The sequence below is a fragment of the Musa acuminata genome, chromosome BXJ3-8, assembly GCF_036884655.1.
Source record: "Musa acuminata AAA Group cultivar baxijiao chromosome BXJ3-8, Cavendish_Baxijiao_AAA, whole genome shotgun sequence".
Classification (NCBI taxonomy): Eukaryota; Viridiplantae; Streptophyta; class Magnoliopsida; order Zingiberales; family Musaceae; genus Musa; species Musa acuminata.
The window spans coordinates 41380143-41394819 of record NC_088356.1 but is presented as its reverse complement, the minus strand read 5'-3'; the positions used below and the strand labels follow the sequence as shown (position 1 = coordinate 41394819).

Here is a 14677-nt window from a genome sequence, read left to right as displayed (position 1 = left end):
TTCCTCGAGTGGACAATTTGAGGCGTGAACTCTTAAGAGAGTCACGATTCCCTTTGGGCTGGACACCCAGGTATTCACCGAACGTTGGCTCTCGTGGAGAGGGCCTTCTACTGGCCGAAGATGGGGACTGATGTGGAGGAATATGTTTGAACGTGCCTCACTTGCCAACAAGACAAGGCAGAGCAGCGAAAACCGGTGGGACTTTTGGAGTCGTTGCCCATACCCGAAAGGTCGTGGGAGAGTATTTCCTTAGACTTCATATCAAGCTTACCACTAGTAGGGAGACTCGGATCGATACTCGTGGTAGTCGATCGATTTTTAAAGTATGCAATTTTCATTGCTGCTCCCCTACACTGTTCAGCAGAGGAGGCGACCAAGCTGATGATGAAGGATGTGGTGAAGTATTGGGGAGTCCCGCACAATATCATCAGTGATCGAGATGCTCGGTTCCTGGGACGATTCTGGACCGAGCTATTCAAACTATTGGGATCCAAGTTATACTTCTCCACAAGCCTCCACCCCTAAACGGATAGCCAAACCGAGAGGATAAACTCGCTCTTGGAGCAATATCTTCGACACTACGTGAGTGCCAACCAACGAGATTGGGTGAAGCTGTTGGACATTGCCCAATTCTCCTACAACTTGCAGCGGCGCTCTGCGTCCAACAAAAGCCCCTTCGAGATCATTACAGGACAACAACCGTCAACTCCTCACACCATGGCAATCGAGTATACTGGGAGTAGTCCATCAGCCTACCACTTCGCAAAGGAGTGGCACCGAAATGCAGATATCGCGCGGGCTTACTTGGAGAAGACGGCAAAAAGGATGAAGAAGTTAACAGACTTGGGAAGGCAACCGCAAGAGTTCAAGGTCGGCAATTTGGTGTTGGTAAAACTCTAACCAGCATCACTCATTTTCTTTAGGAACAAGATCCACAAAGGATTGGTGCGCAAGTATGAAGGACCCTTCCCAATTATCAGTAGGGTAGGCAACGTCTCCTACAAGTTACAGCTGCCCGCGTGGTTCAACATTCACAATGTTCTTCACGCCAGCAACCTAAAAGCCTACCACTCGGATCCGCAAGATGCTTCCCGAAGTGTTCCAACTCAGCTACCCCCCACCACAGCCTCCTACGAGAAGCGAGTTGAAACCATTCTGGCGGACCGCAAGATAAAGCTACCCAATGGAGCTAAGCAGACAGAGTAATATGAACATATAAGATTTCATGGTTCATTACAGGGTGCGTCATGAGTGGTAACTGATCTATGTGGACAGGAAGACCTAAATGAAACCATTAAGCATATTTTTGTATAACTTCTTACCTGCTAAATAAAGAATCTTATTATTCTTGACATATAAGATTTCTAGAAAAAATATTCCCAAAAAGGTACAGCAGACTCCAAGTACAGAATTTTGAAGAAAATTTATCTAAACATAAAGTCAATGTAAATTCTAGGAATTTAGATTATTCATTCTAGATCTAGTAGAGCTCCTTAAGATCATCGTAGCAGTAGAGCTTGTCTGCAAATGTAAATCAATTTAGATTTTAAACGTTAACTTAGAAAAAAATAAAAAAATAAAACTTGTTTTGATTCCTACAGTTTACATTCCATCATGATGAACAGCAGCACAATAATCATCAATATTGGATGAGTTATTAATAAGAATAACAAACATCAAGCTGTATTATAAATCTTCAGCAACCTATAGATAAAAAAGAATTAACAAAGACCAATAAAATCTGGAAGAAACAAGTTCCAAATGAAAATGAAAAAATAACAGAAACATATATTAAAAACATCAGCAATGGGAAAAATTCACTAATACATGACTATATTGTCACTGAAGACATATGTGAGACTAATATTTTCCAGTGTAAACCTTTTAATTTTCTCAGGAAGATAGATATCTGCAAACTGCATAGGCATGTATGACTTTTCAATTGGCATTTGTCACAACGATGTATTAGAAATACCAAAATTTTCCTGTTGAATTTGCTTATCAACAAGTTGTTTGATCATGCTAGCATTTAACATCAAAGGGGGATATCTTATTTATTTACAAGGCTAAGAGAATTAATCGTAGAAGACCTGCATGCAGCATGCAATAAATACTAGTCAGAAAGCGAGCATTCATGATTCAAGGTTAAAGCAGAATTTTGGCACTATCAGGTAACACAGTCTTGCTGATGCATCTAAAGAAACCAGAAAAGGCATAAATCATAGTCAGTAGAATTTTGTAGAGATCACCAATACAGACTAACAACCGACAATCATACTGAAGGAACAGAACATATGAAAAAAAGCCTAAATCATAAATCCAATGTCATACTGGAAGTTAATAAATTATACCAGTGTTGCATATGGCAGGTATGGCTGTACCTTCATTAGAGGATGTTTCCATTCCGATTTCTCACTCCCTTGTTAGATTGGAGCTGTAGGAATGTGCATCTGGGATCGTATTTGATTCTTATGATTAGGTGGCATTAGGCCGCCATTCTACTTTTTGTAAGGAGGCTTAGCCCTATGCTAGGGACACAAGAAACATTAGTTGTATTCACTTTTTTGAAGTAATATACTTTCATCTTTCTTAAAAAGAAAAAAAAAAAACTAGTGTCACTAGAATTTAGTAGAGATTAACAATATAGCCTAACAACCGAAAGTCTTACTGAAGCAACTGAACGTACCACAAAAAGCCTAGATTTGGAAGCTAATAAATTATACCAGTGTGTCCTATCAACTAATGATTTCCAAGATACCAAAATCTCAAAAGAAATTCAGGAGATTAGCATGGCTCGAAGATCGTCATATGAATTTACTTGCTGTAAACATACTAGGAGGATATAAGCTCTAAAAATTTCCATGGATTCATATCATATTTCATTGTTATTCTTATATAAGACGCAAGACCAGATGTCCAAAAAAAATCAGGTCCTTCCAAAAGTTTTCCTACAATCTCCTTTGCAATCCTCACTAGTCCATGCAAGATCGGATGATGGGCTTAAAACAATATAATCGATCTATGCAGTTCACTAGCAGTCTAGCATTACCACTATGCAGTTCATTAGTATTACCATGAAGACAAATACAGACTATCGAATCATGTTGGAGAATATCATGCATTGCGGAACTTCAGCACCAACTGCTTATAGTGACTTTCAAATGCTTATAATGACCTTATAATGATACACTCTACAGATTCGGTTAATGGTTAATGGGATCAACAGACTTTTCCATGTATAATAACCTTCCCTCAACAAAACTGCGATCCAGTGTGACAATGCTAGCCTAAAATTGTCAGGCACCAGGGATCAGCATGCCAAAGTCGATGAAAAATGAAAAGGCTATAAAAGATAACCAGTAACCACTGTCTCGGAAGAAAAGGAATAATACAAACATGTGAAGATGTTAAAATTCTTTAAGTAATTTGTCTCCATAAAGGGTCTTTTGAGTTTTGCTTGGAGGTTTTCAAGGCATTGAATATAAATAGAAATGCTTTCAAAACCGAAGAAATATTCTCAACTTCCAGGGCATTGGCTAATGTGCAGGAACTAAAGAGCAACACACTAGCACTTCCATCCTATACTGGAGTTTATGAACAAGCAGCCATCCTTAGACATCCATGGAATGTCAGCATAAGCAACAGGATGTCATTACCAAGATTCTGCAGGGTTACAGTATATCTCCTCTACTCTTATCTTGATCGCACAACAGAAATCTTAGCCGTCTTTCTAGGACTTCAAATTTTCAATCCGCCTATGCAATCTCCTAAAATATTCTTTAGGGTCACGTGAAGTCCTCTTTTGAATGTCCATTAGGTCTCCCTTACCCATAATGCTAATGAAGTACCCCACATTGCTATTAAAATGACGAGTGACAATGCTCCAAATTAACAAGCGAGTAAGACTATAATCTAAGGATATAAACTGATAAGACTGTAATCGATTAACATACGTGCACAGAGAGTATCGAAATGCTTCATGTCAAAGTTACATCACCAAAATAGAACTCAAACAAAGTTTCTTGGTTGATATAAGATAAAAAAAAAAGGGTGAGGTGGGAGATCTCAAAAAGATGCTTATTTTCAGATGAACTCTCTCGGTGCGATTGAGGGAATCAAGGGAACAAACTGAGGAATGGGAATCCAGTTTCCAAATCCATGTATGGAACGATTAGAATTGATATCTCATGTCATTCGGAGTCTCTAGCTCCAGTTCTTCAGCATCAGCAATCATAACATGCTTGACATTAGGAACGTACCAAATTGGAAAAGCCAAAGTGTGATGCTACTGATCATGAAGAGTTTAGAAAGGAATAGAGTTAGTCGCATAGAATTCACAGACCAATCAGAAAAGCAAATAATAAGTCTTGTCAAAGTGAGTTGTCAGCACAACCGGTCAGGACTATGCATTAATTGACAACTTTTTTTTATGGTCATTTGAACATTTTGTCCATATCCTTGGATTTATTAAGATGGAACTGTTCCTATGTCCTTTGATTCCCGGAAAAGCTTGCTCCAACAGCGAGAAGAAAACGACATGCAAACATATACATAAAATTCCACAGTAAGTACATAAAAGATGTTTCAATCCAAAAATTGAGATAGTTACTCCAGCCTAAAAAAGGAACCACTGTAACTTCTATTTCCCTGTAAGTGATAATGAAGTCCAACAAGCCAACTTATTTCGTTTGTACTGAGATTCATACACCTTTCTTGTCGACAATGGCCTGTGACATCTTTTGTCAACATGCTTCCTTGTCACCTTCTCACAACTTCCAGCCAAAATCATCACAGGCTAAATTTACTCCGCCATATTTACAGACGCGTTTTAGTGTTCTTCCGACGGTTGTCTTCATCATTTTGTTCGAAATTTCAGGATTCCTATTTCGTGTGCTTAATTTTGTACTTATTCCAAGCATCATCTTTCAAAATTTGCTAATCATCACCGCATTATTCTCATCTTTGAAGCTTCTAGAGAGAGAACATTCGAGTAAAAACATGCAGCAAGCTTTTATTTCGTGGTTTATTTCCATCGAACTAGCACTATTCTGCAATCAGCACAATCTCTATTCCAATCTCGCGGTCCTTGGAACACCGACATTGGCGGTGTACAAACTCAACGGCCAAAAGAGGAACCCTTTTGTTCGCTCTCTCCTAAAAAATTAATGAACCAAAAAGAATTAACAACTATAGCTTTCTTGCACTAGAATCAGCGAAGAAACAAGCAAAGCATGATAAAATCGAATCTTTCGCCGATAACAATAAAGACGAGAATACAAAAGGAAACCCAAGGCTGGAATCGCGCACCAAAGCGAAGACGCCGCTCTCTCCATCGGAATCGGAACACTAAACGAAGCAACCGAGGGCGAACTCGTGGCTTCTCCTGCTCAAGTGTGATCGCGTCGTTAGCGGCCGTCGAGAGCTCGAACCCCGACCCCCGGCCATCAGGGGGGCACAGCTAGGGCTGGCTAAAACCCACTGAGATGCGAACGGTACACTGGGAGCGTAACACTCCGCTAAATCCCCAAAGAACGAAAAAGATATATTCGACCGTTATATTACGTCCCGACATATAGAAACCAAAACAAAACAAAACATTGATTCCGTCTCATATTCCCTTTTTTGTTTTTTGTTTCTGAATACAATTTAAATGCTGAAGACATCCATCCCAGCATGTTTTATGCACAAGTTTGCAACAAAAAATCTCTTACGCCACAAAAAGAGAAAAAATATGTATACAAACTTCCATTTCATTTAGATAAAAATAAAAACCTAACACTGTTTCCATTTCATTTTCCAGTTTGCGTTTTTTGTTTCCGAATACAACTTGAAATACACAAAACATCGTTCCTACAACACTTCGTTTCCGACACGCGCACACAAACAAAAAAGAGGGAGAAAACAGGTTTCTGGTCATTTGAGCATTGCATTCTTTCCTCGAGCGTCTCAGTGGTTGCTGCAACGTGGAAGCAGCACGAGTCGGAAGAACTCGAAGGGTAGCTTCATCCCTGTCCTTTCTGCTACAGAAGCAAGAGGTTTGTCCTGCAGCTTTTGGCTGCCACCACACGTCAAAGCTGATCGTGTCTCGCGAAAACTATTGCATTCGTGACCGAGGAGCGCACTGTGAAGCAGTCAAGATGGTTAGGTGCCTGCAGGAACAAATGAGTACGCTACTTTTAAGGAGGAAGTGAAAGCTTCTTCCTGTTCTCATTGATAAGACGTAAAAGGAGATGGCAACCCCTCATCTCCTTCCTCTTAGTCTGTACCTTAGGCGCTTGGTCGTGAGCTATTGCCAAGGCATGTACACCATTACCCATAACAAAAACATGTTGCCAGGAAAAAGAAAGTAGCAAGTAAAAATAATCTGGACGTGCTTCTTGTTCTGCACACCTTTCGTTCAGTACTAGTAATTATTGATAATGCTGTAGTAAATGAAAGCAACGTGTGCGGACAGTGTTGCAGAGTAGTCGATACTGTAGCATCTCTCACCGGAAAAGGACGTCTCTACAAGAGCTTTGACAAAAACCACATCAACAGTGTCTGTATCGCGCAGGCAATTGCACTAAAACATGACGAAAATGATCGGTGGTCTTTTTGTCCAAATGAGACGTCTCCCTCGTTTCAATCTTCCACTGCCTGCAGCAATCGACAGGGAAATTAAACAACCGCAGATAGAATAACAAGAAGAAAGGATGGTATTTAGATAGAAAGATCGGCGGATGAAGGGGAGAGTGTCTGCAGATCTCAATCCTCTCCCACAAAATCACATTCCTAATACTGTTGATCCGGAGGATCTGAAGGCTACTTTCTGTGGCACAAAGTTGAACCGTGCGGCCTTCAACTCTGTGCTTCGCCTTGGCTGACTGCCCCTCGCTGCATGGCCCTTGCAACATAAATGCACGTAATTTTCCTCCTCTCCTTCCTTGTCCCTGTTTTATTTAGCACGAGCTCAACCTGATCTTCACCTGAGTCGATCATTGATCGAGAGCACTAATGCCGATGCCTTGGTCTGAGATGCTTCGTATGGTCTTACTAGGGTTAGGATCTCGTGTTCTGCTGTGTTGGGCACCTCCTCCTTCCGTCCCCAGCGATGAGATTATGGAGAATTTGGGCTTTCCTTACAAAATTACCTACCAAACCAAACAAACAGGCAAGCGTGAAATGCCGTGATGCCTTCGCAAGCTTCGGTTTTGGGACCCCATGGGCTCGTGCATGAAATCATGGCGAGGTACGTCGAGCGCAGTGTCACTGATTCCTTCGCCCTTGTGATGAAATATTGGCAGGTTTGGTGGACAAAAGATGGGTACTCGCACGAACAGCAGGAAGCTTCAAAGATGCACGATGGAGCCGTACAAATCATATGGTGGCATGGGATCCAAATGATCAACAGCTTCTTTGTCTTCCTCACAAATTTCTCCTGAGCGAGTCGGAGGAGTTCGCCTCAGTTCTCCAGAAGAATCATTCATCTGCCTGGTACATTCACTGAGATATGACCCAATTTACAGCTGCTGGCTTTTTCTTTTCTCGGTCCCCCATGCGTCCGAGTCACCATCAGAGCGGATGGCCGAGGAAGAAGACAACCCTACCTTCTTCCCTTCCCCCAAGCGTTAAACGAACTCCCAAGCTTTGATCCATGTGGAAAACCGCTAACCTTATGCAGAGTACGTATTATGGAATTCCCGAGCGATGAGCGATTGCTCTCACGCCTACCACGAGTGACAATCCTCTTTTTCATGGTAATAGAAGGAATCAGAAACATCAAAATGCACAAAAAGTCCTGGGAGCGAGCAGTCCAATGAACTCCACATATATCAAGCTAGGTGTCCCCAATCTACATAGCTACGTGCAGAAAGAGGAACCCGAGCTAGCTTAGAGGCCCACCGCTGCTGAAAATAATTGGTACTGGGCGGGGACAATCGGTAAGGAGGGATACAGATATGCATGGAGATCAAGGAAAAAAGAAGAGGTGCAAGGGAGTTGGAGGTGAAAGCAGAGCATAAATGGGAGCAGATTAGTGGGCAGAGCTTGTCATTAATCTTAATCAAGAGGAAGTAGGGCCATCGCGGTTGGCAGAAGGCCCATATGCGAGTCGCTTTGGCATGTTTCTACCCCTTCCTCTACTAAAACCCCTCCCCCTCCCTCCCCTTCGTCTCTACCTCCCATCGCCCCCTCTCTCGCTCTTCTCTCTTTCTAGTCTTTGTCTGCATCAACTCAAATACTCTGGTGTTCGGCTGTTCTCACCAACCAATTCCACTGTAGCAGCTCATGTCGTCTTCCCTTTGCAGCTGATACTGGTCCTCATCTGCCACTTTCTCTGTCACAGAAGATTCGATCTTTATCCTCTTCTCGGCCTGAACAGCTGAATAGCCGCTCGTACAACTCTTCCGATGAACCCAAAACTGCTTCTTTCTATCGTTTATCTGTTCCTCTCCTGAAAGATCTCAGATAATGTGTGGAAGTCTCCAATGTCATTGTGCCATTCATCTCTTGTTTGTATGAAATTTGCGTTGCAGATGCAGAAGGCCAGAAAGCAGTGAAGTTTGCTTGAGGTTGTAAATGATTATCCCATACTTGATGGACCCTGTTTGTCCTTAGCTTCTCCCGTGCTACCACTCGGAAACAATGGAGCCTGTATCCGATACGACGAAGACAACCACAGCAAGTCCATCGAAAAGCTAGCTCGTTGGCCTCAGCAGCCTCAGTGGGACAACTGCGAAGGCAGAAAAAAAGAGGTACCGTTTGTGGCACCAATGGCGGATCCTCCAAACTCGTCCGAGCCAGAAAGCAGCGCAAATTCCATGTCTTCCCACTCCTCGGCGTCCTCCTCTTATTACCCTCCTCTCTCCAAAGCTCTTAAAGATCGGACATTTGGCACATGTAACCAGGGCACCACAGCCTCAAGGAAGCAGGGGAACGGCGTCGGTGGCGCGGCCGCGAAGCGACTGCGGGACCGAAACAGGCACCCGGTGTACCGCGGCGTCCGGATGCGGAACTGGGGGAAGTGGGTGTCGGAGATCCGCGAGCCGCGCAAGAAGTCTCGCATCTGGCTGGGGACGTTCCCCACGCCGGAGATGGCGGCGCGCGCCCATGACGTGGCCGCCCTCAGCATCAAGGGCGCCGCCGCGGTACTCAACTTCCCGGAGCTCGCCGGCACTCTCCCCCGCCCCGCCACTCTCTCCCCGCGCGACGTCCAGGCGGCCGCCGCCAAGGCCGCCGCGATGGACCCCGGCGAGCGGGCGGAGACCCCAGCAGCGGCCCCGGCGGAGTCCGACGAGCTCGGGGAGATCGTGGAGCTGCCGCGGCTGGACGACTGCTGCTTCCTCGACTCCGCCGATTCTGGTGGTGAGTTCCTCTACGACGACCCGGTCGACTCGTGGGCGCTCCCGGTGCCATGGGTGGAGAGCTCGGATCCGCTGTGGGCAGCGTCGGACGTTGTCTTCCCGACCAGCTTCGAAGCACTCGTATGGAATTGAGGACCAAGCATGCTTAGTGCTTCTTGATACCCCCCCCCTCTTTCCTTGTACCCTTTAACTTTGTTTTCTCGTGCAGGCCTCTCTTTTTAAGCGCGCTGTTTTCTTGGGTTGTCTCCCATCGTCCATTGATGTTAACAAAATCCTCCTCTCTCCAAATGGTATGCTATTTTGGGGAAGGAGGATGAGGTTCTTGGTGTGTGTGAATATACAAATAACTTGTCCTCAACCATGTGTTTGCGACCAATGGATGCAATTTTCTACCTCACATTTCGTTCTTTTCACTTTTATGTAGTTGCTGCTTATGATTTTGGAAACGTATTATGTGTGTGTAAGCCACTTTGGGTTATGTTTAGGAGAGAGATGATGCCACTAGAAGAAGTTCTTTCTTGGGATGATCCGATCAACCCCAACAGCATCTTCTAAGGAAGAATAGATGAAGAGGTGCAAGCGTGAGTGAATTTGTATTATGAGAGAACCCATTTGGACCACTTCTTCGTTGCACTCCCATTTCCCTACTGTGAAACTACCACAGAATCTCTCTCTTGCGATAACTCTTTTCTTAAGGCTAGAAAGAGCATGACTGCATCAATCCAACTTTGTGTAGACTTTGATTTTGCTGGCCAGCTTACATCGAAGACCAAAGAGCCTTAACCTACTTTTGCTGAGGCGAATACCAGTGTCTTAATGATCTAAGCTGTGCAGTAGCAACAGCTGATAACAAGGACCGAAGAAGAACCACTAGTCGTCGTCCAAGTTTCACGGACCTCATCTTTATGCCGACGGATCTGATCGATTCGGACTACCTATACAACCCCAGTCATTCTATATCTTATCTTATGTGCTGACATAGTGAAGGTTAATAACCTCGTTCACGCTTCACGTGTGGTTTGTGCATGCAAGTCGATACATGCGTTCTCCATTTGACCCTTCTTCGCGTTACGAAGGTACCGCCGGGGAAGCACACGATTGATATGCCAGGGAAGCCATTTGGTGAAGCTCTTCACATCTAAATCACCCTGCGAAGATTGGGTTCGAGAATTTACGTTGATATATGTTCATTTCGATCCCTTCTCATGGCAGAAAAGAATTGTAGAGAACAGATGGAGTTCACCGGGTGAGGTTTTACCGCTCTGGGGGGCCAAAACAACAGCGACCTTTTTAAGAGCTCGGAAACAAAGGAAACAGTAGCCATGAGAACAGCGACAGCTCACCGGTGAGTGTCCCTATGAGAAGTAGTTCTCCCACTTCACCTAGATTTCTGCGTCTTCATCGAGGGTAAAGGAATGACATGACCGAAGCCAAAAAGATGCTCTGGCTTCTTCAGCAGGACACCTAAAAGGAAGTATAAATGCTGCTATTGTTTCCGACTCCATGATATCTTCTCCTTGGCGTACATGTCCTCGCCCGAGTCGACGAAGGAGGCCTACCATGAATGGGACTCGGAATCATTTTTCAAATATTTTGTTTGGATTTCTTGTCGAGATCAGAATCTTTCGGTATTTTCTCCGTTGGCTACGAGATCGGCTAGAGTTGAATGAGTCATGTGCTCATTTTATGAGACTTCGTTTGCGCAATTGTTTGACTTTGATTCAAGACTTAATCTAATGATGATGAGAACATAAGAATCCACAGAGATAAAGCAGAAAAACAATAGGGCAACCATACAGATGTGATCATCCATTGCATTGGATGATCGAGTCGCGTCTTCTGTAACATTGGGTACGACAACATAAAATACATATACAGTAAATGTTGATCAGGTAATCGCAGCATGATCTCCATCACACAGACTAATATAATGGTCTCCTATATGCCTCTCTGGTCAATGATTTCGACATTTCAACTTCCGTGCAATCATATTAAAAGAGAAAAAGAAGACGGCCACATCCGAAAGACAGAAACTGCATATTCGAAGAAGATATTTTCTAGTCCCTCGAAAAGAAAAAGGTTAGATAATTGATTGATGGATGGATGTCGAGGGTAAAAATCTCCTATCCTGTGAAGCTCATTTGCAGTAGAGAGGGTGAACGCCGACATCTGTGGCTCTCCAGAACTCAGCGGTCAAGCTCGAGCACCTGAGGGTGACGGCACAAAGCAAACCTTCAGATGTGTGTGGAAACATATATATGCATGTATGGATTCTTTCATCCATGCAAAACAAACACAAATGTCCAAGACGTGTGGAGTAGTAACTTGTGCCTCATGCCCAATGTCACCATCCTTCTCATTGCTGTTCAAAGAACCACACCCTCTAATCCTCCCTTCCTTCCTCGATAAACCAACACGAAACGTGAATGGCCCATCGAAACAATAATCTTCTTCACCTGTGGTATACCTAATGCCTCGTCGACTTTCTAGAATTACAAAGACTGTTTAGTAAGAAAAAATAGCATTCAGTAGAATCAAAATTGTGAAGCTTCTTCCACAACCAAGAGAAATGGGAAGTGGCGATGCAACACCTTCTTCAATTTTTTAGCTAGTGGCAGTTTAGTGCTTCATTTCGGTGGTTGGAAAGCGACGAAGTCGATTCTCATTAAAGAAGTTGCATCTTCTTTCGGCCTCAACATGCAGAAAAGAACAAAGAGAATTAGAGAGAGGAAATGAAATTAACTGTGTATAAATAGTGAGCCGTGCAATGATTTGAGATTCGGTAATAATATCTTCTCGTACTAAATTGAACAAAACAAAGAATATATTCGGCCCCGGTGACGAATTATAATCTTGAAGCAACAAATACAAGAGATTTGACGGAAATTTATCTTGGATAGTGTTTTGGGACCGATCAACCTATTAATTACACGTCCACATTTATTGTTTTCATCGCTGTTACTATTCCGAATGTTAGGAGGTCACATCGATTTGGTATTTCTCGTACGATTGATTCTATGTCGATAAACCTTGATCTCTTCCGAAGTCGCTGTGGCTCCCTCTAAGGAGATGATATTTCTGACAACTATCGTCCGAGCTACACTGAAAGATATCACACGTACTATTCGATTAGTTCCAAAATATGGGCCAATGGTGGCAGTGAAGCAACAACAAACATATTACAACTTGTCGTCTGATCTTTTGCTTCGAGCACTGTTGTGCTCTGCGATAGCTAATATATGGAAGATCGATGACAAAGAACAATGAAATGCGATTCCCGCATATGCTCGTGTAAAGTAAGAAAGTGTTTTCTGGTCATTATTAAGAAGATCTGTCCATGCAACTCATTGTTGCTCTCGTATTCCCTATATAATATCACGAGCAAGTATGGCATTTAATTTTGCTTCGTGACGAGCGGAATGATATACACTGTGTTCGGCCAACATCGCATGATCTCCCATTCGCAGCGAATCCTTAAAGCCGCCCATCCCATCGACCACCGTGACAAGGAGGATTGATTAATTTCTCGGTGGTGGTCTTATTACTCCGCTAAATTAAAGACATGTCGCGTCGGAGTCGATGTCCGACGACGGAAAAGCTAGCGACGTCGAGTGTAGATTCGAAAGCGACTGTCGGCAGCTTGAAGGAGCTACACGCGTCCGGGCCCGCAGGTCAAAGCGAGGCCCTCGGCGCCCTTCCAAGATCTGCGACTGCGGAAAGATCATGTCGGATCGATGCACGGAAAAGAGACGGCCGACACCTACCTCTTCCTCCTTTCTTCGTGGAAATGAGGCAGCGCACACACGAACTCACCTCCGAGGAGGCAGCATTCCTCGAAGGAAAGGAGACAATCCGTTGATTCACGCGACAATTAGTTCTGCAACCACGTCAACGTAGATATATATCGTGGACGATAGGATCACCTCTATGGATTCGGCAGCCATTCGGATCCCTGGATAACGCGAATGACAGGATCAACTGGATGATTTCTCCCCAGATATGAAGCACTTCAACTGATCTCGATCCGTAAGCACACCTATTCCACCCGTCGCCGTCGCCGTATATGTCCGGAGCTTGCGAAGATTGATACAGATTTTTCGGTGTTTGTTTACAATATACGATCATCATCATCATCATCATTTTCCATAATCGGGCTCTCATCATCTTCTGCAACTTTCTTTGCCAAGAGTCATAAGAAGGATCCAAGAGAGCTGATGCAATCCTTTCTCATACCTAATGCCGCTAATCTTTATGTTAATCGAAGTTGATTCCTGCAGATCTTTATAAGCTATAGCTCTTGTCGGCACACCTATGTCGGATCATGCGTAACTTGAAAACAGCAAATTATGTTGCAGATTTGCGCCCGATCTGAGATCCACACCTGATCTTTCATCTTGGTAAGATGTCCAAGACGGGAGAACAAGAATCCGACAAGTAGAACACACCATAGAACGAGTTACCTGATAGCTAAGAAATTGTAGAATTCTACGGCTAGCTGTCTTTGTTGCGTTGATTACTACATCTTCCTTTCTAACTCTCTGATGGTGACTTGCTTGATGCAGAGAGATTGGACTCTCGATCGATGTAGTCTTGTGCTCAAGAAAGACTCGAAATCATCGTCTCATGATGTTGGCACTACGTACTGAAAGATGCGGTTTGCACTTCGTCAAGAGACAAAACCCATCAAATAATCTTATTGTCGAGAATCACAATCACAACACGTACATGTACGCTGCATCATTAGATTAAACATAGAAATCTTAAGAAGCCTTTGCTGCAGAACCAAGAATCAAGTTTATATTTGTCCCATCATCAGAAGAAAACAATTAGACCATAAGGACGCATGACCTAAGGTGAAGAAGATGAAACCGATAGGAGTGGGTGGTCGTCCAAGAAAAGCAAAGGAAGAAACAAGAGAGAAAAGAAAGCCGACAAGGCTGATAAAACAGAGCTATATAACTAGCAATCTAAAAATAAACAAAACAAATGCACGATTCTTTCACCTTCCAAACTTCACAGATTGTGTCAACCGATCCGCTTTCCTCACTGCCCTAACTCTTTACCAACTAGACAAGATTCTATAAATTTAATCTACAATTAAGCGGGATTTAATCGGTAGGTGAGGCTCTACAACAAATAGTTAAACTGTAAATTTAAAATGAACAGAAATTTTAAAAATATACAGGCAATCTGATTTTGTGAATTCGGTAGTTCACAAATTGGGAGAATTATATAAGTTACTGGATATCCTCGATGTATGGTCACAAATTCGACAATCCGACTTTGACTTTTGCGAGACATGCAAGAGTTAAGTTAATTTTAAATTTATTTTAATA

At 43.3% G+C, this 14677-nt stretch overlaps 1 protein-coding gene across 1 annotated transcript; it reads left to right on the top strand.

Annotated features, from left to right (window-relative positions):
- The first annotated feature begins 6708 nt into the window (after positions 1 to 6708).
- LOC135645246 (dehydration-responsive element-binding protein 3-like) lies at positions 6709 to 9725 on the top strand. The gene is made up of 2 exons (XM_065163434.1): positions 6709 to 6901; positions 7037 to 9725. Exon 2 carries the CDS (start codon positions 8751 to 8753, stop codon positions 9471 to 9473), a length of 723 nt encoding a protein of 240 aa, XP_065019506.1. The 5' UTR covers positions 6709 to 6901; positions 7037 to 8750; the 3' UTR covers positions 9474 to 9725.
- Positions 9726 to 14677: the final 4952 nt, after the last annotated feature.